This window comes from Eptesicus fuscus, chromosome 8 (assembly GCF_027574615.1).
Source record: "Eptesicus fuscus isolate TK198812 chromosome 8, DD_ASM_mEF_20220401, whole genome shotgun sequence".
Taxonomy (NCBI): Eukaryota; Metazoa; Chordata; class Mammalia; order Chiroptera; family Vespertilionidae; genus Eptesicus; species Eptesicus fuscus.
This window is the reverse complement of record NC_072480.1, coordinates 15,455,645-15,481,568: the sequence shown is the minus strand read 5'-3', so window position 1 is coordinate 15,481,568 and position 25,924 is coordinate 15,455,645. Positions and strand designations below refer to the sequence as shown.

Sequence of the window (25,924 nt, the reverse complement as noted above, 5' to 3'; positions counted from 1 at the left end):
GCGGCGGTTTCCAAGACCTGGCTGGGTTGGTTGAAACAGACTTGCACTGCGGGTGGTGCCCATAGCTTGTAGCAGGGGGGAGGGGCACTTTCTCTCCTTCCTAGGACTGTGCTGGCTGAACTCACTGGGGAGCTCAGCTCCGGTTCCCCCTAATGCGGCCGAAGGGCCCAGGACATGCCCGTCTATCTCCCAGTCCATAGCCCATCCCGGTTGCAATGCCTCAGCACTGTCTGGCTCCCTGGTACCTCCTCGCTGCCACACCAAGTAGGAGGGGATAAAACAGTAAAATCAGCCTGGCATGGCACTCCAGTCTTTCAGCGTGTCTCACCCTCACTGGGAGGGGCCTCCACCCAGTTTCCCACCGGCCAAATATCGAGTCCTTTGCACCGTCAGACCCAGTCGTAGGAGTGCACATTTTCAGCCCAGAGGCCTTCCCCTTTGCCAGGTTGCAGAAGAATGGGGAAGACTCAGCTGTTCTGCAGGTGGGGGTAGGTTTGCCACCCGTCTGCTCAAGTTGTGCAAGACGGACCCTCTTTCCCAAGCCACGCGGTCCAGCCCCCTTCCACTTTGCCCAGTTCTCTCAGAGAGCAAAGGGCTGCTCAGATTTACAGCTGGGTGTACCAATCAGATCCCTCCGCCAGCCCCAATCTTTGCCACGTGGTCCCTCCCTCAGACATAAATTGCAAGGAACACCCCAGGCCGATGTTGTAAGAAAGAAATCCTTCTTTGCCTGGGATGGTGCGGTCTGAGACGTCCAGTTGGACCGGACCGAATCCCCACTGATTCCCACTGCCCAATGCTACATGGGCTCTGTTGCTCTGGATTGGGGATCCGAGAATCCACTCTCCCCGGGGGGGTGGGGAGGTGGTGGCTCTGCTGCTGCCCCTCCCCCCAGCCCTTCCCCTCCCCCTCCCCCTCCCCCATAGCGCAGGTGTGCGAGCTGGCTGCCCTCTCCATGTTTCCTTCTGTCCTTTCTCCACATTCCCTGCCTACAATACTTCAGACCAGCTACACTTCAGCTGGGTTTTTTAAGACAAGTTTAGCCTCAAGACTGGTCCGATGTTGGGAGCAAGTGGACGAGCTGTGCTATGTATTTTTGTAAGGTAACTCAAATCTTCCTTCTTGAAAATCAATCACTTGTCTATGTGAAACCCCAATGTCACTCATAAGGAGTTGGCCCACTCACAAATTCGAACTGCTGTCATTTTTGTTGGCTTCACAAGTTTGATAAAATATAACTGTAAAATAGAAGCATTTATTTCATTTCTGGTTTCATTTTGAGAACAAAAAGACTAATAAGAACATTAAAAGTTGAAGCAACATGTTCTTTGGAAAAAAATTAATATAACATGCTCTACAGTATTTTGTGATTATTGGCTTTATTAACATAGCACAATTAATCTTACATATAAAAATGTATAATTAACTATGTGATTATTACAAGTTAAAATTTATTCTCTGTTCCCTATATTGCCATTTCACTGGAAAAATAAACCAACAACAAAATCTTGCCATCTTACAATCAATTCGAAGTAGGTTGTTCAGGAATAACAATATAAAATAAATTGTAGCCTGGAATGTATTAAATTTTAGCAAAACAAAAAGGTTTAATCCAGTCTGGCTCATAAAGCTAGAAAATAATGTTTATGATTTTTGAAAATTCATTGGAACTTTTTCTCTAAGCAGGTTCCTTTGTGATACATTTTCTTGAGTTCTACCCACGACTGCCACAGTAACAGTCCTGGTATCAGAACCCACACACTATTGAAAAATACCAGATAGACCCAAAAGTAGAGCCAGTTGTTGGTGCTGAGGTTGGGGCTTCCCATAAGCCACTCCGGGGAGAAGGTCATCCACCCGCCATACAGTTCACACACGCACAGAGTGATCTGCATGAAGTGCCTGTGAGAGAGAAAGAAACGAGGGATGAAACTGCCAGCCCGGCACCCTGAGTGAGGGCAGCATCAGCACAGCCTTCCAGGACCGAACACCTCTCTGCAGTTGGACTTCAGTTCCCATGTGGTGCCCTTCACAGTGCACGTCACTCTGACCAACGAAGACCCACGCTTTCCGTGAAGCAGCAGCACTGTGCTCTCCAGAAGACCATTCTGAGTGGAATAGGTCTCTCCGGTACCCTCTTCTATTCTCAGGAAGATTTAACGAGACCTGGATGTGAATCTCGCTGTGAGCTACAATTTCACCTGCTGTAAAAGGGGTAAGAGTCCCTTTCTCAAATAATCTTTTGGAGATATATGAGATATGGACCAGCCAGCGTGGCTTAGTGGCCAAGCATCGACCTATGAACCAGGAGATCACGGTTCAATTCCCGGTCAGGGCACATGCCTGGGTTGCAGGCTTGATCCCCAGTGTGGGGTGTGCAGGAGGCAGCCAATCAGTAATTCTCTCTCATCATTGATGTTTCTATTTCTCTCTCCTTCTCCCTTCCTCTCTGAAATAAATAAATATATATATTAAATATGAGTATTAAATATATATATTAAATATGAGTATTATTAAAAAATGAGACTTGTAGATAAAAGGCTGAGCACCTTGTCTGGCACAAAGTAAGTACTCAGCAATGCAGATATTGTAAATGTTTGAAATAATAAACAAATGGGTGCATGTAGGAAGTCTACAAACAAGACTCTGGAGTCAGAGGCGGGGCCGCGCGCAGCGCAGAACGCTACTGGCCGGAGGGCGGCGGCCGCTGCAGGAAGCAGGGCGCCCCGCGAAGAGGAGGGGTCCAGTGGGGAGGCAGCGCCCCGCAGCTCCGATGAGTGCGTCCGTCCAGGGGGCGAGTGAAGGCCTTGGTTAAGGCGGACCCTGATGTGACGCCCGTGGGACAGGAAGCCATCTTCATTCTGGCACGAGCCGCGGAACTGTGTGTGGAGACCACTGCAGAAGATGCCTCCTGCTGTGCTCAACAAGGAAAGAGGAAACCCCTCCGGAGGAGAGATTGGGTAATGCAATAGAAGCTGTGGATGAATTTGCTTTTCTGGAAGGTACTTTGGATTGATTACTGAGCTGGAACTTCTGTGAGCCTTCACCTGCATCCTTCAGCTAGCCCTCTGCAGGCCTCAGCTTTGAAGAACAGAGTCTTTGGAAAGTCGCACTATACATTTTCCTGTTCTAACTTGACCTAAGCCAGAATAACCTGCTAGTTTTTCTCTACAAGGTCTTCCATGGCTGTGTCTTCCATTTCTGTCTGGATGCAACTGCTGCTGCTTGAGGCAGAGACAAAGAAAATGATTTGTGTTGGTTGCTTAATCAATGCAGGGACCAGAATAAAGGTCTCTGATCAACTTAAAAAAAAACAAAAAAAAAAAACAAAAAACTCTGCAGTCAAAGACATGGCAAGGCACCAAGGAGAAATTTTATTTTTACTGCTGAGAATCTATGTAAAATTGGGTGGGGGAAAAGTGGATTAAATGACCCTTGAGGTCTCTTTCAAATCTGAAATTTTATGATGAAGCTTTAAATAAATAAAATGTATTCAATACCAGATAGTAGAACACTGCATGTAACTGCACCTACCTGACACTGTTTCAGGGAATCATCCCCAGGTTAGCGATCTATTTACCCCAGGTCACTTTGTCCTTAAGGAGGAAAGGAAGGAAGAGGGAGGAAGGGTGGTTGAGAGTCTCAGAGTCTGACTGATGGATGGTGAGTCATCCACCTTTCTCCTTCCTCTCCCCATGCTTCTGCCTTCCTCAGATCCTCAATAACCTAGAAAGATTTCTTACTTATCTGGCTTGTCTAACTCAGAATCACACAAGAGAATGTACTTTGTAGCAAGTGGAATAGGAGGTTTCTAGAGTGAGTTGGGGACGGGGGAGAGGAGGGAAATATTACCCTTTTATCCTCCAGAATATCGGTGCAAACCATCCAGTGCTGCTAACACCAGGCTTTCCTATACAAAGCCTAGGTTGTTACCTCAATCATATTTCTCAGATGTTTTATTTTGAACTGTTTGAAATGGTCTTACTGGCATCATGATCCTTACCTAATAACAAACAATTTTTGTTTCTACCCTACTTTTTGTCTAACAAAGAAATGTGATCAGCCGAAACCGGTTTGGCTCAGTGGATAGAGCGTCGGCCTGCAGACTCAAGGGTCCCAGGTTCGATTCTGGTCAAGGGCATGTACCTTGGTTGCGGACACATCCCCAGTAAGGGGTGTGCAAGAGGCAGCTGATCGATGTTTCTCTTTCATCGATGTTTCTAGCTCTCTATCCCTCTCTCTTCCTCTCTGTAAAAAAATCAATAAAATATATTTAAAAAAAAAGAAAAAAGAAAAAAAAGAAATGTGATCATAATCTCCTTCAAACGTCACGTAAGCACTGGGACTGCTAATGTTTCCCCTCTTTTCAGCAGGACAGGAGCAGAGCACTCACCGATAATATTTCTCTCTGACTATGGCGTACATGAGGACCAATGCCAGACACCCATCCAGGACAACAGTCAGGATTTCCACAGACATAATGGTTGGGTCAAAATGAAGCCATCTTGCATCAGCTTTGCCATATTCTTTCCCTAAAAACAAAGCACACTTTGTTACTTATCCTTTTTATGACAGTCAATGGAAATGACCCTTTTCCTCCCTTTAGGATGAGATAAAAGGAATAGCTACCATTCTCTCTGCATTCTTCAGAAGGCCTTAGTGGAAGGCAAGAGAAGCCCTGAGACGAAATGCATTTGCCATCTAACACAAGTAACAATAACAATATTATGTTATATTGGTAAAATAACCTACAGTCTGCAAAGTGCTTTCACGTGTGTGCCCTCTTCACCCCCCCTTTCCATTGTAAGTAGCAGCATTCTAAATTAATTCAACATAGTCTTGATTTTACAAAGACAACCTTTAATAATTATCTTGTAAATACAATATAATTCCTTACTTTAAAATTTCAATATAAAGTCTGTAAGTATAATTTAGATATCGGAAAATTATTATTGAGGAAATGTTTATTAAAAACATGTATTTATTAATAATTGAAGAAAATTAAGTGCTGAGGGGGCAGAAGGAAAGGGAGGGGAATAATATAGCCTGGACTACAGAATGAATCCAAAATGGACAAAAGAGGCATTTCAATTTGCTACAGGGACAGATTCACTAACAACTACCACCAAATCCTCAATTGTGCTGACTGGGGGCGAGGGCATGCCCTAAGAAATCTCTCCAGACCCCGCTGTCAGGATGGTTCTTTAGAAAGCACCATGAGGTGTGCAAGCCTTTAGAGTCAGATTGAGCCAGGCACTGGGTGAGGCCATATTCCCCTTCCTCCTTCCTTTCTTTTTTACCTTCCTTCTTTCTTTCTCTCTTTCCCTCCCCACTTGCGCGCTCTCTCTCTCTCTCTCTCTCTCTCTCTCTCTCTCTCTCTCTCTCTGTAATATATTCTGGCCCTAAGATCTCAAATAATCAAAGTAAAAAAACCAAATGTTCCCACCTCTTCTCTCCATTTAAATCCGTTCTCACATTATTTAGAAAAGGTATGAATGGTCAAAAATTAGCAGCATGTTCTGATTGGGCTGAGCTGCACAAAGCCCTAGTCTCTTACGGGCCAGAGTTAGGATCCATTGGGGGCCAGGGACAAAGGGTTCTAATGAAGGGCTATTCTGAGAGAAGGGATGGCCAGTAAACAGGATTAGCTATTTAATGAAATAACACACAGACACAGCAGGCCAGGCAGAGCCTGTCAGCTTGTCCTCAGCCAACTGCCAGCTATGAACTAACTGGAAAACAACGTAATAGTGAAAGCAAAAAATTTTCCTCTAAATTTAAACAGACACACAATAGGCAAAATGTACCCTCTATGCATCCAAAATCTAAGAAAACGTCACAAGTAAAATGTCAATGCTTTAGGAACTAAGAGATTAGTGGGTGTTTAGACACTCAGAAATATAACACCATTCATTCTTTCTTTAATTCAACACATCTTTTGGAGCACACGGAAGGTTCTGTGCTGGCGACGACTAGGACACAACGTCTGCTGCAAGTGGCTCACATTCTAGTGAGGTCAAACCATGCAATGAGCGATGGCGACAGAGTATGGGGGCATGGAGGAAGGGGCAGCTAAGCCAGACAAGGGAGGTGAGGTGTTTGGATCACTCCCTCTCACCTTGTGGGTGAGGGAAAGATTCCCCCCTGGGGTTATGGGGACGACACAGTACACTACACACGACACTGGGCAGGTGAGACGGATGGCAGACTCTTAGCCACATGCACTCCCAGCCTGGGGGAGGAAGGCACTGCGTCAGGCGGGCCATGTGGGGCTGCACTTGGACATGGAATGACGAGGAGGGGCTGGGAGAGGCAGGCTGTGTAGGAACAAGAGGATGGGGTGACCCCTGGTCCCTGTGGCAGGAGGTGAAGCCCACTACTCAGGGATCGCAGGCACTGTGCCTGGTCCCCGCCACAAAGAAGGTGGCTTGGCTGAGGGACCTTATGTGAGAAAGCAGGGTGGGGAAGGGACTTGCAGGTAGGCCATTTGAGGCCCTCTGGATTTTACCAGATGTCAAGGCACACATAACACTGGACCTTCATTTCAGGCCTTGCACCACAAGGGGTGACTCCTGAACTGGGCGAAGGGGAAGGGTATTTCAGGGAGAAGCATGTGCAAAAGCCTGGAGCTGAGAGAACCTGGTGCGTCTAAACCTGTATTCAATTCAGCAAAACTGAAGAATACTTCGGGGAGGGGGCGGGGGAAGGGGTAGCCAAGGGGGGTTGAGGGGAAGGCAGGGGGGTTGGACAGTAAAAGCAGGCCTTGCTACCTATCTGTCCCAGCATATCAAGCCTCTGGTATCTCCTCATCTACTGCTTAACCTTAAGCACGCCTTTGCTGGTTAATTACAGCACTGATAAGCCTAATGCCATGATCATTATCACTTACTTTGTGACTGACTGCCAGGTTAGGCAGAGGTTTAGAGGAAAGGATGCACACTAAAGGCTGGAGTAGGTCTCCAGGACCCGAGCCACAGCCATGCCCTTACCACAGAGCGGAGGTTAGGAGATGACAGGGGCAACAAAGACTTTCTGACTCCTCTGAGCTTCTTCTCAACAGGACCTCGAACTTGGGCTTTGTCCTTAGCCCTAGTCCAGTTTTAGCAAGAGCAGCAGAGTAAGTTTAGTAAAAGTCCCCCATTCTTGGTATCTTTCTTTTCCAGTTTTATTGATACAGTTGGCATACAGCACTGTAAAAGTTTAAGTGTACAGCATAATGTCTTGACTTACATATATTGTGAGATGATTAGCATCCCTCATCTCATATAGATTTAAAAAATAAGAAAAAAATGTTTTTTTGTTTTTTTCCCCTGTGATGAGAACTCTCTTAACAACTTACAGCAGTGTTGACTATAGACATCACATTGTACATTACATACTTAGTACTATCCTATCTAAAAGAGTAATATTCAAATTAACCACCACTCTGCTACACCCACAAGCCACGCCCATCAGCCAATCAGAAGCGAGTATGCAAATTAACCCAACCAAGATGGTTGCGGCCATGGAGTGAACAGGAGGCTTGGATTTCCCCGGCAATGGAGGAAGCCAAGTTTTCTGCACACCTGGCCAGCCCAGGCCTCCACTCAAGGCTACAAAGTTTCAATTATAGAAGATAAATAAATCCCAACAAAAATGGCTGTGGCCACGGAGCAAGCAGGAGGCTTGGCTCTGCTCAAGGCTACAAAGTTTCAATTATAGAAGGTAAATAAATCCCAGGTCCCAGGGCCTCTGCTTGGGTCGCCGGGGGGCGTGGCTGGCCTGCAAATCACCACAGGCCCCTCACCCAAACCACCCTACGCCACAAGGGAACCCCCACCCTGATCCGGGACACCCTTCAGGGCAAACCAGCTGGCCCCCACCCATGCACCAGGCCTCTATCCTATCTAATAAAAGAGTAATATGCAAATTGACCATCACTCCAACACACAAGATGGCTGCTCCCATGTGGTCAAAGATGGCTGCCCCCATGTGGACACAAGATGGCCACCATAAGATGGCCAGCAGGGGAGGGCAGTTGGGAGGGATCAGGCCTGCAAGGGAGGGCAGTTATGGGCAATCAGACCAGCAGGGGAGGGCTGTTGGGAGGGACCAGGCCTGCAAGGGAGGGCAGTTGGGGGCGACCAATCCTGCAGGGGAGGGCAGTTAGGGGTGACCAGGCCGGCAGAGGAGGGCAGTTGGGAGGCACCCGGCCTGCAAGGGAGGGCAGTTGAGAAGGACCAGGCCTGCAAGGGAGGGCAGTTGGAGGTGATAAACCCTGCAGGAGAGGGCAATTAGGGGTAACCAGGCCGGCAGAGGAGGGAAGTTGGGGGCAAACAGTCTGGCAGCAGAGTGGTTAGGGGGTGATCAGGCTGGCAGGCAGAAGTGGTTAGGGGCAATCAGGAAGGCAGGCAGGAGAGCAGTTGGGAGCCAGCAGTCCTGGATTGTGAAAGGGGTCCCAGATTGGAGAGGGCGCAGGTTGGGCTGAGGGACACACACCCCTGTGCACAAATTTCGTGCACCGGGCCTCTAGTTTATCTTATAACTGGAAGTTTGTATCTTTTGATCACCTTCACCCAATTCTCCCACCCTCTACCCGCTGCCCCTGTTAACCACAAATCTGATCTATTTTCCTGTCAGTTTGGATTTGTTTATATGTTTGTTTTTTAGATTCCATGTAAAAGTGAGATCATACAGTATGTGACTTTTTCTGTCTGACTTATTTCACTTAGCATAATTCCCTCAAGGTCCATCCATGTTGTCACAAATGGCAGGTTTTCCTTCTTCCTAAATGGCTGAAAAATATTCCATTATACACCACATTTTCTTTACCCACTCATCAGTGATGAGCACTTAGGTTGCTTGCATGTCCTGGCTATTGTAAACAATGCTGCAATAAACCCGGGGATGCAGACATCTGATCAAATTCCTTACATCCCACCCTCTATATCTTCTCACCCCCGCCTGCCTTCAGCAAGAATCCTATTAGTGCGGCTACCATGAATCCTCCTAGGCTTGATGTTTCTTCTTAGTAATTTTCCATCCACTAATCACACCTTGGCCATAAATCTCCACCTCTCCTTGCTGTATTTGGAGTTGAGCCTGATCTCTCTCCTAATGCAAAGCCCTCCCCTGCGGTGGTCCCTCTTTTTTCTTTTTTTAGTGCTGATTTTATTATTTATTTATTTGTTTGTTTGTTTATTTATATTTATTGTTGAGATTATTACAGATGTCCCTCTTTCCCCCCCCCCCATATCTTCCCTCTACCTGGTTCCCACCCCACCCCAGGCCCTTGCCACCCTATTGTCTGTGTCCATAGGTAATGCATACATGCATATAAGATCTTTGTCTAATCTCTTCCTTCACCCCCACCCCCTTCTCTCTGAGAATAAAAAATATGAACAACAAAGTGACAACAAATACATATCTATTAACAATTGAATCTAAAAATCAAATGAATTAAAAATCTGATGAACAGAATAAATTGGTGAATGGAATAGAATCAGGGGCACGGAAATGGAACAGACTATGGTCCCTCTTGAATAAAGTCTTTTTTACCATCTTTAACAAGTGTCATAAATAAGATTTTTTTTTACAGCATCTACATAATGCTAACAGCCCAGTTCTACATTCTGCTGAATCAAAAGAGTCCACAGATCAACACTGGGAGGCCTTACCCCAGACCCTCTGAATCAGAATCTGTATTTTAAAAGTCTCAGGCAATTAGTGCTCTTTAAAGCCCAAGATGCACTACTTTATAATACCTATTGGATTTTCACATTCTCTAGAATAAAGGGCACCGCCATGAGATGAGTTTTCACTTTTTAAAGGTGAAAATGTAAATTGAAGATGACTGATAAAGACTGAGTTAGACTTTACATTTCATGGGATTGAGCCAAATCTGGGCTGTTCCCTTTCTCTGATGTCAGCCAGAGCAGCCAGGAAGGGAGGACAATGACAGTCTGAGGTCCTCCAGCCCCGGGGCTCCCCAGCAATTCTCACGCGCAGTTTATTCCAGCTCACTCATCGAAAAGGTGCACAGCTACACTTTGCTCAGCGCTGGACCTGAAGGAGCTGGACTCCAGGCGTGGGGCTCAGGCTCACTGAGCTACTACTACTGGCTGGGACCTGAGAAGCATCAAAGATGATCGTGCGAGAGGCAGCCAATCAATGATTCTCATCACTGATGTTTCTCTCTCTCTCCCTCTCCCTTCCTCTCTGAAATCAGTGTTTTGCTTTAAGAAGCACTACCTGTGCTTCTCCATTATCTAGCAGAGTTTCCTAACACTAGTGATAAGTAGGAGTCCCAACACAGATCCGGGCTGGGGGATATGATTTCAGAATCATAGAAGAAATGAGATAAACAATGAGGTATTTCAGGCACAAAATCTGAAAGAAGTTATCCTGAGCAAGGCAGCTGTATGATAGTGGCAAGGACCTTGTTGTTACACAGCTCATTTATTTGTCAGTGTTGACATAGTACATGGGAGGCAGTCAATACTAACTTACTGAATGCTGATTAATAGTGAGCATGAGGAATATAAGAAAACTATGTCTCTGAAGAACAAGAAGATTTTTGGAAATTATCTATAAGACATATATGAAAGTTGATATTAAAAGTAGAAAAAACACCCAGTTTAAATACTGCAAACTCTTCAACTTGCACTCACTATAAACATTTAAAATATACATTTATTAAGATATAATTCATGTGCAGTACAATTTACCTACTTAAAGTGTGCAATTCGCAGCATGGTGGCTCAGTGGTTGAGCACTGACCTATGAATCAGGAGGTCACAGTCCGATTCCTGGCCAGGGCATATACCCGGGTTGCAAGCTTGACCCCAATCGTGCAAGAGGCAGCTAATCAATGATTCTCATCATTGATGTTTCTCTCTCTCTCTCTCTCTCTCTCTCTCTCACTCTCTCGCTCTCCCCTCCTTCCTCTCTGAAATCAATAAAAATATATTAAAAAATAAAAAGTGTACAATTAAATGGATTTTAGTAAATTCACAGATTTGAATCACCACCATCTAATTTTAGAGTATTTCATTACCCACCAAAAGAAACGTGTACCTTTTATCAGTCACTCTCCATTTCTCTCCAACATCCATTCCGCCCCCCTCCCCTAGGCAGCCACTAATTTATAATCTGTCTCCATAGACTGACCTACTCTGGACATTTTATATAAATGGAATCATACAAGATGGGATACAGGTACTAATACAGTCACACTTGGAATAAATCTCAAACTTTTCAAAGGTAAACATTTAAAATTACTTACACAAGGAAGCAATGAAGCCATCAGAATCAGCAATATTTCCCATGAAAGACAAGTAGACAAAAGAGCCTTCCTAGAGAGAAGAAAATGAAAAAATGCTCTAATTTAGCATCACAACCCCAGAATGGCACCACAAGTACATGGCACTGCATGGGAGCATCCCTTCCCCATCTCATCCCAGTGGGTACCTTCAGAGCACCACACTTACATAACCCCATGGGGTGTTATCCTGGAGTGCAGTCCCTGACCTTGGAAATGGTTGAATCCAAAGCTAATGTTTATATAATAAATGCTATTTTTCAATGATTGGCATTATAAAATAAGAGGTGTATTCTTTTTTTTCCCATTTTTTTATTAAGGTATTATATGAGTATATATCTTACCATTGCCCCCCCCCCTCCCATACATGCCCTCACCCCCCAGAGTTTTGCGACCATTGGTTATGCTTATATGCATGCATACAAGTCCTTCAGTTGATCTCTTATCTCCCCCACCTCTCACTAACCTTCCCGCTGTAATTTGACAGTCTGTTTGATGCTTTACTGTCTCTATATCTATCTTTTTGTTCATCAGTTTATAATGTTCTTTATTATCCATAAATGAGTGAGATCATGTGGTATTTTTCTTTCACTGACTGGCTTATTTCACTTAGCATGATGTTCTCCAATTCCATCCAGGTTGCTGCAAATGGTAAGAATTCCTTCTTTTTTATGGCAGCATAGTATTCCATTGTGTAGATGTACCATAGTTTTCTAACCCAGTCATGTGCTTATGGGCACCTAGGCTGTTTCCAAATCTTAGCTATTGTAAATTGTGCTGCTATGAACATAGGGGTGCATATCCTTTCTGATTGGTGTTTCTAGTTTGTTAGGATATATTCCTAGGAGTGGGATTACTGGGTCAAATGGGAGTTCCATTTTCAGTTTTTTGAGGAAACTCCATACTGTTCTCCACAGTGGCTGCACCAGTCTGCATTCCCACCAGCAGTGCACGAGGGTACCTTTTTCTCCGCATCCTCACCAACACTTGTCATTTGTTGATTTGTTGATGATAACCATTCTGACAGGTGTGAGATGGTACCGCATTGTCGTTTTGATTTGCATCTCTCAGATAATTAGTGACTTTGAGCATGTTTTCATGTGTCTCTTGGCCTTCCTTCTGTCTTCTTTTGAAAAGATTCTATTTATGTCCGTTGCCCATTTTTTTATTGGATCATTTATCTTCCTTTTATTAAGTTGCATAAGCTGCCTGTAGATGTTGGATATTAAACCTTTATCAGTGATAACATTGAAAAATATGTTCTCCCATACAGTGGGCTTTCTTGTTGTTTTGTTGATGGTTTCTTTTGCTGTAAAAAAGCTTTTTATTTTGATGTAGTCCCATTGGTTTATTTTCTCTTTAGCTTCCATTGCCCTAGGGGCAGTATCAGTGAAGAAGTTCTTTCGGCATATGTCTGGGATTTTGCTGCCTTGTGGATTCCTCTAGTATTTTTATGGTTTCCCGTCTTATGTTTAAGTCCTGTATCCATTTTGAGTTTATTTTTGTGTATGGCGTAAGTTGGTGATCTAGTTTCATTTTTTTTGCATGTATCTGTCCAATTTTCCCAACACCATTTATTGAAGAGACTGTCTTGACTCCATTGTATGTTCATGCCTCCTTTGTCAAATATTAATTGAGCATAGTGGTTTGGGTTGATATCTGGATTCTCTATTCTATTCCATTGATCTATATGTCTGTTCTTGTGCCAGTACCATGCTGTTTTGAGAACAGTGGCTTTGTAATACAGCTTGATATCTGGTATTGTGATCCCTCCTACTTTCTTCTTCTTTCTCAGGATTGCTGTGGCTATTCGGGGACTTTTTTTATTCCAGATGAATTTTTGGAGAGTTCTTTCTAGGTCTGTGAAATATGCCATTGGTATTTTAATGGGGAGTGCATTGAATCTATAGATTGCTTTGGGTAGTATGGACATTTTAATGATGTTAATTCTACCAATCCATGAACATGGTATGCTCTTCCATCTGTTTATGTCTTCCTCTATCACTTTTTTCAGTGTCCTGTATAGGTCTTTTACGTATAGGTCTTTTCTGCGTATAGGTCTTTTACGTCCTTGGTTAAGGGCAATCTGCATATAGGTCTTTTATGTCCTTGGTTAAGTTTATTCCTAGGTATCTTAATTTTTTTGGTGTGATGGTAAATGGGATTGCTTTTTAAATCTCTCTTTCTGTAAGTTCACTATTGGTGTATAGAAAGGCCATAGATTTCTTGGCGTTAATTTTGTATCCTGCTACATTGCCGAATTCATTTATTAAGTCCATTAGTTTTTTGATGGAGTCTTTTGGGTTTTTTATGTACAATGTCATGTCATCTGCAAATAAGGACAGCTTTACTTCTTCTTTTCCAATTTGGATGCCTTTTATTTCTTCTTCTTGTCTAATTGCAATGGCTAATACTTCCAGTACTATGTCAAACAGGAGTGGTGAGAGTGGGCATCCCTGTTTTGTTCCTGTTCTTAGGGAAAATGGTTTTAGTTTTTGCCCATTGAGTATGTTTGCTGTGGGTTTATCATATATAGCTTTTATTATGTTGAGGTATGATCCTTCTATTCCAACCTTGTTGAGAGTTTTTATCAAGAAAGGGTGTTGGATTTTGTCAAATGCTTTTTCTGCATCAGTTGATATGACTATGTGATTTTTATCTCTCAATTTGTTTATGTGATGTATTACATTTATTGATTTGCGGATATTGTACCATCCTTGCATTCCTGGGATAAATCCTACTCAGTCATGGTGTATGATCTTTCTGATGTACTGCTGGAGCCGATTTGCTAGAATTTTGTTGAGGATTTTGGCATCTATGTTCATGAGGGATATTGGTCTGTAATTCTCTTTCATTGTGTTGTCTTTATCAGGTTTTGGTATTAGGGTAATGCTGGCTTCATAGAAGGAGCCTGGAAGTGTTCCTTCCTCTTGAATTTTTTGGAATAGTCTGAGGAAGATAGGTTTAGTTCTTCCTTGAATGTTTGGTAAAACTCTCCTGTGAAGCCGTCTGGCCCCGGGCTTTTGTTTTCTGGAAGCTTTTTGATGACTGCTTCAATTTCGTCCATAGTTATTGGCCTATTGAGCTGTTTAGATTCTCCCTGATTAAGTTTTGGAAGGTTATATTTTTCTAGGAATATGTCCATTTCCTCCAGGTTGTACAGTTTGTTGGAATAGAGTTGTTCGTAGTATTTTTTAACAATCCTTTGTATTTCGGCGGGGTCTGTTGTTATTTCACCTCTTTCATTTCTGATTTTGTTTATTTGGGTCCTCTCTCTTTGCTTCTTGGTGAGCCTGGCTAGAGGTTCATCAATCTTGTTTATCCTTTCAAAGAACCAGCTCTTGGTTTTGTTGATCTTTTGTATTGTTTCTTTGGTCTCTATGTCATTTATCTCAGCTCTGATCTTAATTATTTCCTTCCTTCTGCTTACACTAGGCTTTTCTTGTTGCTCTTTTTCTAACTCTTTGAGTTGTCAGGTTAGGTAATTTATTACCATTGTTTCTTGTTTTTTGCAGTAGGCTTGTAGAGCTATGAACTTACCTCTCAAGACTGCTTTCGCTGTGTCCCATAAATTTTGATTGTTGTGTTTTCATTATCATTTGTTGCCATGATGTTTTTTATTTCTTCCTTGATCTCTCTGGTAACCCAGTCATTGTTTAATAGCATGCTGTTTAGTCTCCATGTGTTTGATTTCTTTGGATTGTTTTTATTGTAGTTGATTTACAGTTTTATGCCACTGTGATCTGAGAAGATGCTTGATATGATTTCTATCTTCTTGAATTTGAGGAGACTTTGCCTATGTCCCAACATATGGCCTATCTTTGAAAATGACCCATGTGCACTTGAGAAGAATGTATATTCTGTGGCTTTGGGGTGAAATGTTCTGAAGATGTCAATTAATTCCATCTGGTCTAGTGAGTCATTTAGGATTGATGTTTCTTTGCTGATTTTTTGTTTAGAGGATTTGTCCAATGGTGATAGTGGGGTATTAAAGTCTCCTACTATGATTGTATTGCTGTTAATCTCTCCCTTGATATCCTCCAGGATTTTTTTTTTTAATGTATTTGGGTGCTCCTGTATTGGGTGCATATATGTTTACCAGAGTTATTTCTTCTTGTTGGATTGCTCCCTTTAGTATTATGAAGTGGCCTTCCTTATCTCTTGTTATATCCTTCACTTTGAGATCTAATTTGTCAGATATAAATATTGCTACCCCAGCTTTTTTTTTCATTTCCATTCGCCTGGAAAACCTTTTTCCATCCCTTCACCCTCAGTCTGTGTGCGTCTTTTTTTCCAAGGTGGATTTCTTGTAGATAGCAGATATATGGGTCTTGTTTTCTTATCCAATCCGTTACCTTATGTCTTTTGATTGGGGCATTTAATCCATTTACATTTAAAGTTATTATTGATAGGTACTTACTTGTCGCCATTTTTATTCTATACCCCTGTGTTTCTTCTTCGCTTCCTATTTCTTTTTTAACAGCAGACCCTTTTGCATTTCTTGCATTTCTGGTTTGGTGGTGATAAATTCCCTTAGTCCTTTTTTGTCTGTGAAGCTTCTGATTTCACCTTCAATTTTGATTGATAGCCTTGCTGGGTACAGTATTCTTGGATTCAGACCCTTCCTTTGCATGACTTTGTGTATTTCATTCCATTCCCTTCTGGCCTGATGAGTTTCTGTTGAGAAATCAATTGCTAGTCTGATGGGGGTTCCTTTGTATGTAACTTTCTGTCTCTCTCTGGCCGCTTTTAAGATTCTTACTTTGTCGTTGGTGTTTGCCAATTTAATTATAATGTGCCTTGGCGTCGGTCTTTTGGGGTTCATTTTGCTTGGGTTTTTGTGGCTTGGATTTGTGTGGGGTTTTTCTTCCCTATATCAGGAAAGTTTTCTGTCATTATTTCTTCAAACAGGTTTTCTATTCCTTGCTCAGTTTCCTCTCCTTCTGGAACCCCTATTATGCGGATGTTGTTTTGTTTCGTGTTTTCCCAAAGTTCCCTTAGGCTCTCCTACTGCTTTTTAATTTTTTTCTAGAAGCTGCTCTACTTGGGTATTTTTCCCCATCTTGTCTTCTAGCTCACTGATGCAGTCCTCTGCTTCTTCTATTCTACTCTTGATGCTTTCTATTGAGTTCTTTACAGCAGCGATGTCATTTTTCATTTCTTCTTGGTTCTTCTTCATTTCCTCTTGGTTCTTATTCATATTGTCGAATTTGTCTTAGGAGGGGGCTTGCAACAGGCCTCTAGTATTATTATATTAGTTTCAGGTCTACATCCCAGTGATTAGACATTACATGACTTACTAAGTGATCATCCCAATAAATCTCACACCTGACACCATACAGTTATTAGAATATTGACAATATTTCCTATACTGTAGTTTACACCCCATGACTATTCTGTAACAATCAATTTGTACTTCTTAACACTTTCACCTTTTTCACCCATCCCCTGCAAGCCCCCTCCTATGGCAACCATCAAAATGTTTTCTGTATTTATGAGTCTGTTTCTGTTCTGCTTGTTTGTTTACTTTTTTTACATTCAATTATTGATAGATATGTATTTATTCCCATTTTACTATTCATATTTTTAATCTTTGTTCCCCTTCTTTTTAAAGACCTTTTAACATTTCATATAATACTGGTTTGGTGGTGATGAACTCCTTTAGCTTCTTCTTGTCTGGGAAGCTCTTTATATGTCCTTTGATTCTAAATGATAGCTTTGCTGGATAGAGTAATCTTGGTTGTAGATCCTTGCTTTTCATCACTTCAAATATTTGTTGCCAATCCCTTCTGGCCTGCAAAGTTTCTGCTGAGAAATCAACTGACAGTCTTATGGGGGCTCCCTTGTAGGTAACTAACTGCTTATCTTTTGCTGCTTTTAAGGTCTTTGTCTTCAACCTTTGAATTTTAATTATGATGTGTCCTGTTATGGGCCTCTCTGGATTCATCTTATTTGGGATTCTCTGTGTTTCCTGGACTTCTATGTCTATTTCCTTCACCAGGTGAGAGAATTTTCTGTCATTATTTTTTTCAAATAGGTTTTCAATTTCTTGTTCTCTCTCTTCTCCTTCTGGTATCCTCATGATGAAAATGTTGGTATGCTTGAAGTTGTCTTAGTCTCCTTATACTATCCTCATTTTTAAAAATTCCTTTTTTTTCCCCCTGTTCTGATTGTTTTTTTTTGTTTTTTTTTTTTGCTTCTTTATATTCCAAATCGCTGATTTCATTTTCAGCTTCATCTACTTTACTGTTGATTCCCTGTAAATTTTTATTCATTTCAGTTAGTGTATCCTTCATTTCTGATTGTTCCTTTTTTATGCTGTTGAGGTTCTCACTAAGTTCATTGAGCATCCTTAAAACAAGTGTTTTGAACTCTATGTTTAGTAGATTGCTTGTATCCATTTTGTTTAGTTCTTTTTCTGAAGTTTTGTTCTGTTTCTTCTTTTGGGACATATTTCTTTGTCTCCTCATTTTGGCAGCCTCCCTGTGTTTGTTTCTATGTATTAGATAGAGCTGCTACATCTCCCTGGTTTGGTAAAGTGGCCTAATGTACTAGGTGTCCTACAGGATCCAGTGGCACAGCCTTCCTGATTACCTAATCTCGGCATTTGAGGTGCTCCCATATGGCTGTGTATACCCTCCTCTTGTAGTTGAGCCTTGATTTCTGTTGTCACATAAATGGGAGGGATTTACCCTATAGGCCAATCAGCTGCAAGGACTGGCTGTAACCACTGACCACTGACCTCCATGAAAGTTCAGTTGTGCAGGGGTCCACCTCACAAAGCAGGACTTACTTCAGCAGAGCTCTGGTGCCTGCTGAGTCTGCCCCTTGAGTGTGTTACTTGTGGAGGTGGTTGGGTGGTGGTACTTTCACATAGTCTGAAGCTGTCCACAGGGTGTGCTGGCTCTGGGTCCTCCCAGGGCCAACCAGCATAAGCTACAAAGTGATCTGCAGATGGCTGCTACTTGTGCTGAGCTTAGAGGTGCCCAGGCGAGGTCAAGCTGTGAACTAAGGCTAGATAACTCAGTTTCTCCCCATGTCTCTGCAGATGGCTGCTGCCCCAGCACTAGAGCTCAGAGGAAATGAGTCCAACTAAGTCTGTACACAGGTTCTTTACGAGGAAGTGCCTGAGACTCCCGCAGCCCTCTCTCTCCCTCAGCCTCAATCCTCCCTGGTTTTCACAGCCAGAAGTTATGGTGACTTCTCTTCCTGGCACTGGAATCCTGGGATGGGGTCCTGGGATGGGGCTGGTACCCCTTGCACCTCAGAGATATCCTTCCCAATTTTTATCCACCACATGTGGGTGTGAAACCAGCCTGTTCCATATTTCCACCCCAACTACCAGTCTCTGTTTGGCTTATTCTTTAATTCTTAGTTCTAAGAGTTCTATTCAGCCAGATTTCAGGTGGTTCTGAATGATGGTTATTGGAGAATGTGAATACTGTTTACCGACACCACCATCTTGTCCAGAAGTCCTAAATGTCTGTGTGTGTGTGTGTGTGTGTGTGTGTGTGTGTGTGTGGTTTGTTTGTTTGTTTTTTGCCACCTCGTCTATGGTATTTTTGTTATAGCAGCCTGAGCTGACTGAGAGCATAAGTGCTGGTGAGGATGTGGAACAACTGGAATCTCAAGTATTGTTGGTGGGAATGGAAAATTGTAGAGCCACTTTGGAAAACAATTTGGCAGTTCCTACTCTAGTGACAGAATCCTACTCCTAGGCACTTACCCAGGATAAATAAATGTCCACAACAAAGACTTGTAAGCAAATACTCATAACAGTACAATTTATAACAGTAAAAAACTAGAAACAACCCAATTGTTGATTAACTGAAAAATAGAAAAATAAATTGGGATATATCCATACATTGGGATACTATTAAGTAAATTATGCTAAATAAAAGACTACATACTTTATAGTTTCATTTATATGAAATTCTAGAAACAGCATACCTTTAATAACAAGAAAGCAGATCAGTGTTTCTGGTCTTTGTTAACATTATCAATATTACTTACATCAGCCAGATTCTAAACCCCATGATCATTTCCACTCCCAATGTATAAGCGGTCACTTTGACTTCACAATTCTCCCCTTGAAAGTCTCTTATACTTACTTAGCTTTCTTCCCCACTTTAACTTTCACCACACCTTAGTGCAGCTCTTTTCCATCTCACTCCTAAAATACTGCAATTGCTTTTAGCTGACCTTTTTGCTCCTTTTAACTAGCTTTTCCAATCCACCCTGCACCATATTGGGAGAGAATCCTCCATAAATATATTCTATCCCTGCACTGTCTGGGGTCTCTGGGCACAGGCATTTACACCAACGGAGGAGACATTATATGAGGAGACATTCCAGGTTAGTAAAGCTTAGAAACCTCTCCTCCTAAAATATTCCAGGGTGATAGACGTAAAGATCTTGCCTCCTCCTCCCCAGAGAAGACTTGTTTTCACTCTAGAGTAAAGGTCTTTCTCCAGAGAGAGGTATGAGCAGGTCACCAGCAGCTACATAAGATGGGAGCCTAATTTTGGGGTTCCTCCCTGTAATGCACCCACTCTATGTGCAGATACCATCTGGCCCTCCCTGTATTGCCCAGTGGTACTTGAAGAATTAACCTGGCTAACTTGTTAAACTGTAAAAAGGTTGAAATCTCAGACCCTTTACAGTTTCTGATTTAACACATGACCACCAGATTATCTTTGGAAAGATCTGCTTTGGCCATGCTCTTTCCTTGGCTGAAACTCATCAACAGCTTCCTACGACAGAACAAAATTCAAAGTCTCACATATCATTCCAGGTCCCTTACCCGTTCCCTGACTTTATTCCTTAGGTAAACCCTGTGTTCTAGTCAATTTGGACTTCAAGGTCTTGCCCAAACACATGAATACACATCGGCGTTTCTGCTGTGGCCACGCCTAGAATGCTGTCCTTAGGTTGCAGATGAGGAAAAAACCATGGAGCCCCAGCACACGAAATGCCCACAGCAACCTTTGAGGAATAGTGAACCACACCACTGGTTTTTTATGTATATAGTCACGGCTCCTACCAGTGTTCTGGTGGGAAATTGGCCTGTCTTCACCCTAGGCCTAACCAACTGCCCTGAAGACCAGTGCGGCAGCCCGCGGTAACCACATTCTGATTGGCTATCGGGGAGCTGAACTACCTCTGGGAATGCTTGGCTTGGAACTCTGTGGATAGGGGACCTCTGCATTTGATGGCGGCCAATAATCCCAACATTACCTACCATTTGAGAAGTGAAATTTACAGGGGTAAGGAGAGACAGCCCAGGTTCTAGTGTGAACAAGTGAATTGTGGCTTCAGTTTTCCACCAAGCTTTATATTCCAGTCTTAGCTCAGGCCACATTTCTGGGTCTTCTGGCAATAAACTCCCAACCAAAGATAATAGAGGCCTGAATTTTTTTTGCAGGCCTCAACCACTTAATTCAAGGGCTCTCCTCACCAATCTCTAGAATATGTGTACAAAGATGCTGGTTGAAGCACTGTGTGTAAGTAGCTAAATAAAAATATTCCTATTAAGCCCTAGCTGGTTTGGTTCAGTTGATAAAGCATCGGCCTGCAGACTGAAGGGTCCCAGGTTCAATTCCGGTCAAGGGCACATGTCCCGGGTTGTGGGCTCGGTCCCCAGTGAGGGGTGTGCAGGAGGCAGCCAATCAATGAGTCTCATCATTGATGTTTCTATCTCTCTCCCTCTCCCTTTTTCTCTGACATCAATAAAAAATATATTTAAAAAAAATGCCTATTAATATGAGCTGATTAAATTATCATGTTTCCTCAACTGTAAGATACAGCCCAATTTCAGAGATATAAGATATCAATAAATGGACCACAGTGGTTATGTCATTGATTGTTTTAATATGTTAAAAAATGTGCATTTTAGAATTAAAGAACTAAGGCATGGTGCATCATAAAGTGGAACATTTTGTAGCTAGGACAGGTAAGGGCTCAAGGTATGGCTGGGTAGGGCTGGAACAGGGAGGAGGAAAAGCAGGGTAATGACTCCACACATCGGGCTACACCTCAAGGTGCCACAAGTGGAAATGTTTGTGGTGTTACCTGTAACAGTCTGTGCTTGAAAAGTAGATTAAATTTTAAACTAGGTGGACATATGGGTATATGTTTTAGTATTTTAATACATTTTTGTATGTCTAAAATCCTATATAACAAAAGGGTAATATGCAAATCAATCAAATGGCCGAATGACTGGTCGCTATGATGCACACTGACCACCATGGGGCAGACGCTCAACACAGGAGCTGCCCCCTGGTGGTCAGTGTGCTCCCACAGGAGGAGTGCCACTCAGCCACAAGCCGGGCTGCAGCGCTAAGGATGTCTGATTAGCGGGCCTAAGCCGTCAGTCGGACATCCCCGAGGGCTCCTGGGCTGCTAAAGGGTGCAGGCCGGGCAGAGGGACACCCACCCGGGCCTCTAGTACGTTATAATAAATTCTCCTCTCAGTGGGCCTAGCAACTTATTTTACTGCCCCTGTTCTTTGGAAGAATTTGTGTCCAAGGACAGCTTAAAAACCAATTCTATAAATAAAGGAGTTGAGGAAAATACTCACTCTCTCTTAGCTCCACATGTTAACTATTAGGAAAGAAGGAATTTCATCATTCCAGAAACACCTGATATGTACACATATCCAACTGACTAACATACAGACCTGGATGATTATTGAAAATTTTGCTTTCTATTTCTTTCTCAATACTATAGACCAACCATTTTCAATCTTTTTCATCACATGGCACATATAACATAATTACTAAAATTCTGTGGCACACCAAAAATATACATATTTTTGGCTGACCTGACAAAAAAATAGGTATAACTTTGATTCATTCACACCGGGTGGCTATTGTTGTGTTGGATTTTCTCATTTTTTTATTTGATAACCTAAGGGACAAGAGGTCAGTGCCCTTGACTAAACAGATAGCATGTTTTAAAAATTCTTGTGGCACATGGGTTGAAAATCACTGCTATAGATGTTGATTTCACATTAGCCACGGGTTTGCCTACATTTAAGCAAGGTCAAATTTGCAAAGAAGATATTCTGGCATAATTAAAATAACTTGAAGAAAAAGTGTGCGCATGGGGGAGAGGTATTTTAATAAAATTCCCTTAACTACAACCCTCCTGGCCATTTATACAATGAATGTATAAATTCAGGGGCACACTTCCCAAAGCCTGGTGTAAAACAGAGTCGGAGCTTTGGAGCCAGACGAAACAAACTCAGAGCCATGCCCGCTCTGTGGCATTGCAAAGCCACCTAACTTTGCAGGGCCTGATTCCTCCTCTGTAAAATGGGGACAACAATAACTAGTTTATGGGGTGTTGCAAAGATACAAAAATTTTATACAAGTATTATGCATGGCACACATTCGTCACCCAATAAGTGGGATTACTATTGAGGCACGCGGCGGGCGGGGGGCTGACCCAGCGCAGCGCGCCTAAGTCCTCCAGCTCCCTCTGGGCCACTGAAAAACTCAAACCATTTTCAGTTCAACATTTAGTGTAAGTTACAAAGTCAAGTAAGCCAAGGCCTTGAATAGCTTACACTCCAACTAATATAACAGGGCCCAGAAGTCACTATTTTCAGGCTTTTATTTGGCTTAAAAAAAAAGAACCACTAAGGAAGCTGCGCCCTGTTTTCAGAGACTTGAGAGGCGCCGCCTCCGGCCCAGGCCAGGCACACAGCGGCTCCCGGTGCGCCCCCGGCTCCGCAGACCTCCCGCCCCGGGGAAGGGGCCGCCCACCAGTCCCCGTCCTTTCCGGGCACCCCCCGGAACGCGGGGGGGGGGGATCCCCAGAGGGGCGCGGTCCGCGCGGTGGCGGTGCCGGGGGCGGCAGCCTTACCAGAGCGCAGTGCACCAGCGCGTCGCAGCCGAGCCAGGCGAGCGCCGCGCGGTCCGCCGCTCCCCGCGCGCGGCCCAGGCGCAGGCCCAGCGCGCAGCCCGCGGCCCCCAGCGCGGCGCACAGCAGCAGCGAGCCGCCCGCCGCGGTTCCCAGCCCCGACCCCACGCCCATGCCTCCCGCTCCCTTCTGCCGGGGCGGCCCTACAGCCGGCCAGGAAGGCAGAGCCAGGAGAGGTTGGGGGGGGGGGGGGGAGCGGGGGGGGCGCCGCGAGGCCGGGTCTCCCGAGGGGCGGAGCTCCTGGTCGGCGGGGGCGGCAGCGGCTTCCCTTCCCGCCGGCTTCCCGGCTGACCAACCAGCTGAGCGGGAGGCTTTCTGCTCTCAGGATCCCGCTCACGAACTCACAGACCTGCCTGTGCGAACCTGTTCCCAGCCCAACCCAAAGGGCTGGTAAGATAGGGCCACACTGTTTTGTTGTTGTTAATCCTCATCCCAGGATATTTTTTCATTGGTTTTTGGAGAGAATGGAAGGGAGGGGCGGAGACACACAGAAACATCCACGCATCTCAGACTGATTTGGTTGCCTCCTGCAGGAGCCCGACCAGGCCTGTGATGGAGTCTCCAATAAGGTGACCAGATTTTAACATTGGTAAAGCGGGACACCATTGACGGGGGTGGGTGGGGGGGGGGGGTGTCTTTTTTTAAAAATATATATATTTTATTGATTTTTTACAGAGAGGGAAGAGAGAGGGATAGAGAGTTAGAAACATCGATCAGCTGCCTCTTGCACACCCCCTACTGGGGATGTGCCCGCAACCAAGGTACATGCCTTTGACCGGAATCGAACTTGGGACCCTTGAGTCCGCAGGCCGACGCTCTATCCACTGAGCCAAACCGGTTTCGGGGGCGGGTTCTTGATTAAAAATTTGGTCTATATTGTAATCGCTTTTGGTTTTTTTAATAAAAGGAAATTCACTTATTAGATCATCGTTGAATTTGCATCCTCTTACTCATTATGTTAAAAATCTAAAAAAAATAATTTAAAATTATATTATAAATTATTATATACATATTGCTTAAAAACACAGTAAGTAGGTACATAATTACATGAACATATTTTATTGTTAGTTTATAAATTAAATTAATTTGATTGTTATAAAGTAACTATATTTTAAAATTATTTTAATCCTATATTTCTTTCTAAATAATAACAATACTAACTTGTATTATTTTTCCTCTGAATTTGCCGTAACATAAGTCGTGTCACTTTCAAGGCCGGTGCTAGACTTTTTGCCGCCACTATAAAATATAAATAATACGAGTACTGTCTGCTAAATTGAAGAAAATTTATGTATTTATGAAATAAATAAATGACTTACCTAAATTATCTGAATAGCTGATTTGTAATGACATCACTTGTTTAACCAGCTTACTAGCACGCAGTACGGTGTGTATCGTCTGAGAGACAGTTACAAAATGTTTTCGTCGTTGCCAGTCCCAAAAAATGCCATTGTTCATTAAGTCCAAACAATGGTGGTCGAATTCTAACAACTGATCAACAATGCGAACTTTGATAAGCAGTTCTCGATAATCAGTTCTCAACAATTATTTGTTATTATTAAAGTTTAACATTATAAAATTAACAAAAATAATATAAAACTCATATCCTGGCTAAATAGCCACATGGCCGCCGAAAACCGTATATTCCCTTCCCGTTCTCCCGCCGTGCCCTAGCTTGTCGTGCATTCTTTCCAAAAATCGGGACTTTTTAAAAACGCCGCGGGACGGGGGACAAATTGTTAAAAATCGGGACTGTCCTGCCAAAAGCGGGACGTCTGGTCCCCTTAGTCTACAACCCAGGCACCTGCCCTTGACCCGAATGGAACCCGAGATCCTGCAGTCCTCTGGTGGGTGCTTTATCCACTGAACCAAACCAGCCACACTTTTTTATTTTTAAAATACTTTTATTGATATCAGAGAGGAAGGGAAAGGGAAAGAGAGATAGAAACATCAATGATGAGGGAGAATCATTGATCGGCTGCCTCCTGCACATTCCCTACTGGGGATCAAGCCTCCAACCCGGGCATGTGTCCTTGACCAGAATCGAACCCACGACCTTTCAGTCCGCAGGCTAATGCTCTATCCACTGAGCCAAACCGGCTAGGGCGAGTCACACTTTTTTATGCAGTTTTATTTTTAACCAGGTTCAAAACCTTAACCTACAAAGTGAAGCTCAAATGGTGTAAGTTTTGCCAACAGACTGGGTAGAATTTTTGGGACAAAAGGTTCTAATTAGGCCCTAGCAAGTCTTGCAGGAGAGGTGAGGGCCAAGGGAGTTTGCAGACACCAGCGGGCTTTTTAAAGCCCTCGTGGCCTACTCGGACCCCATTGCTTTAAAACCCAGAAAAGCACTGAAAGTATGGGGAGGGGAGCAATAGGTCAAACCGGCTTGGCACTAGATGCTTTCATCTCCGTTATCTCATCTAACATCCCGACAACTCTGGGAGATCAGTGTCTTCCTATTTTACAATATGAAAACGGGCCGAGGCAGGCCCAGGACTGAATCCATGAATGGCTGTCCCAAGGCCTTTGCTTTTGACTCTGCACTCTGACATATGAATGACAGTTATAGCTCTCCTCTAGGAAAAGTGCCACTTTATCTCCATCATGTTAACCGTCCTCTTTACTTTTGCTAACATCTTTTTCTTCTTCTTTTTATTTGCTCTTAACTGTCTTCCCTGCTCCTTTCCTTAGGCCTCT

The 25,924-nt window shown here is 43.4% G+C and overlaps 1 protein-coding gene and 1 pseudogene across 4 annotated transcripts in view; one reads left to right on the top strand and one right to left on the bottom strand.

The window, feature by feature from the left end:
• EBPL (EBP like) overlaps nucleotides 1-23,412 on the bottom strand; it is a 35,332-nt gene extending 11,920 nt beyond the window's left edge. The window contains exons 1-5 of one of the 4 annotated variants that reach the window (XR_008556728.1): nucleotides 23,168-23,412; nucleotides 11,264-11,333; nucleotides 4,394-4,532; nucleotides 3,535-3,596; nucleotides 1,840-1,902 (exon numbers count right to left, since the gene is read on the bottom strand). Coding sequence is in view for 2 of the 4 variants with exons in the window: in XM_054719791.1 (XP_054575766.1) it covers nucleotides 1,662-1,902; nucleotides 4,394-4,532; nucleotides 11,264-11,333; nucleotides 23,168-23,338 (621 nt within the window). In the remaining 2 variants the exon portion in view is untranslated. Of the gene's footprint in view, nucleotides 1-1,254; nucleotides 1,903-3,203; nucleotides 3,222-3,534; nucleotides 3,597-4,393; nucleotides 4,533-11,263; nucleotides 11,334-23,167 lie in introns of those variants that run through there. The other 3 variants (XR_008556729.1, XM_054719791.1, XM_054719792.1) reach the window with 3 other exon arrangements.
• Nucleotides 2,614-3,129, top strand: LOC114235327 (DNA polymerase epsilon subunit 4-like; annotated as a pseudogene).
• Nucleotides 23,413-25,924: the final 2,512 nt, after the last annotated feature.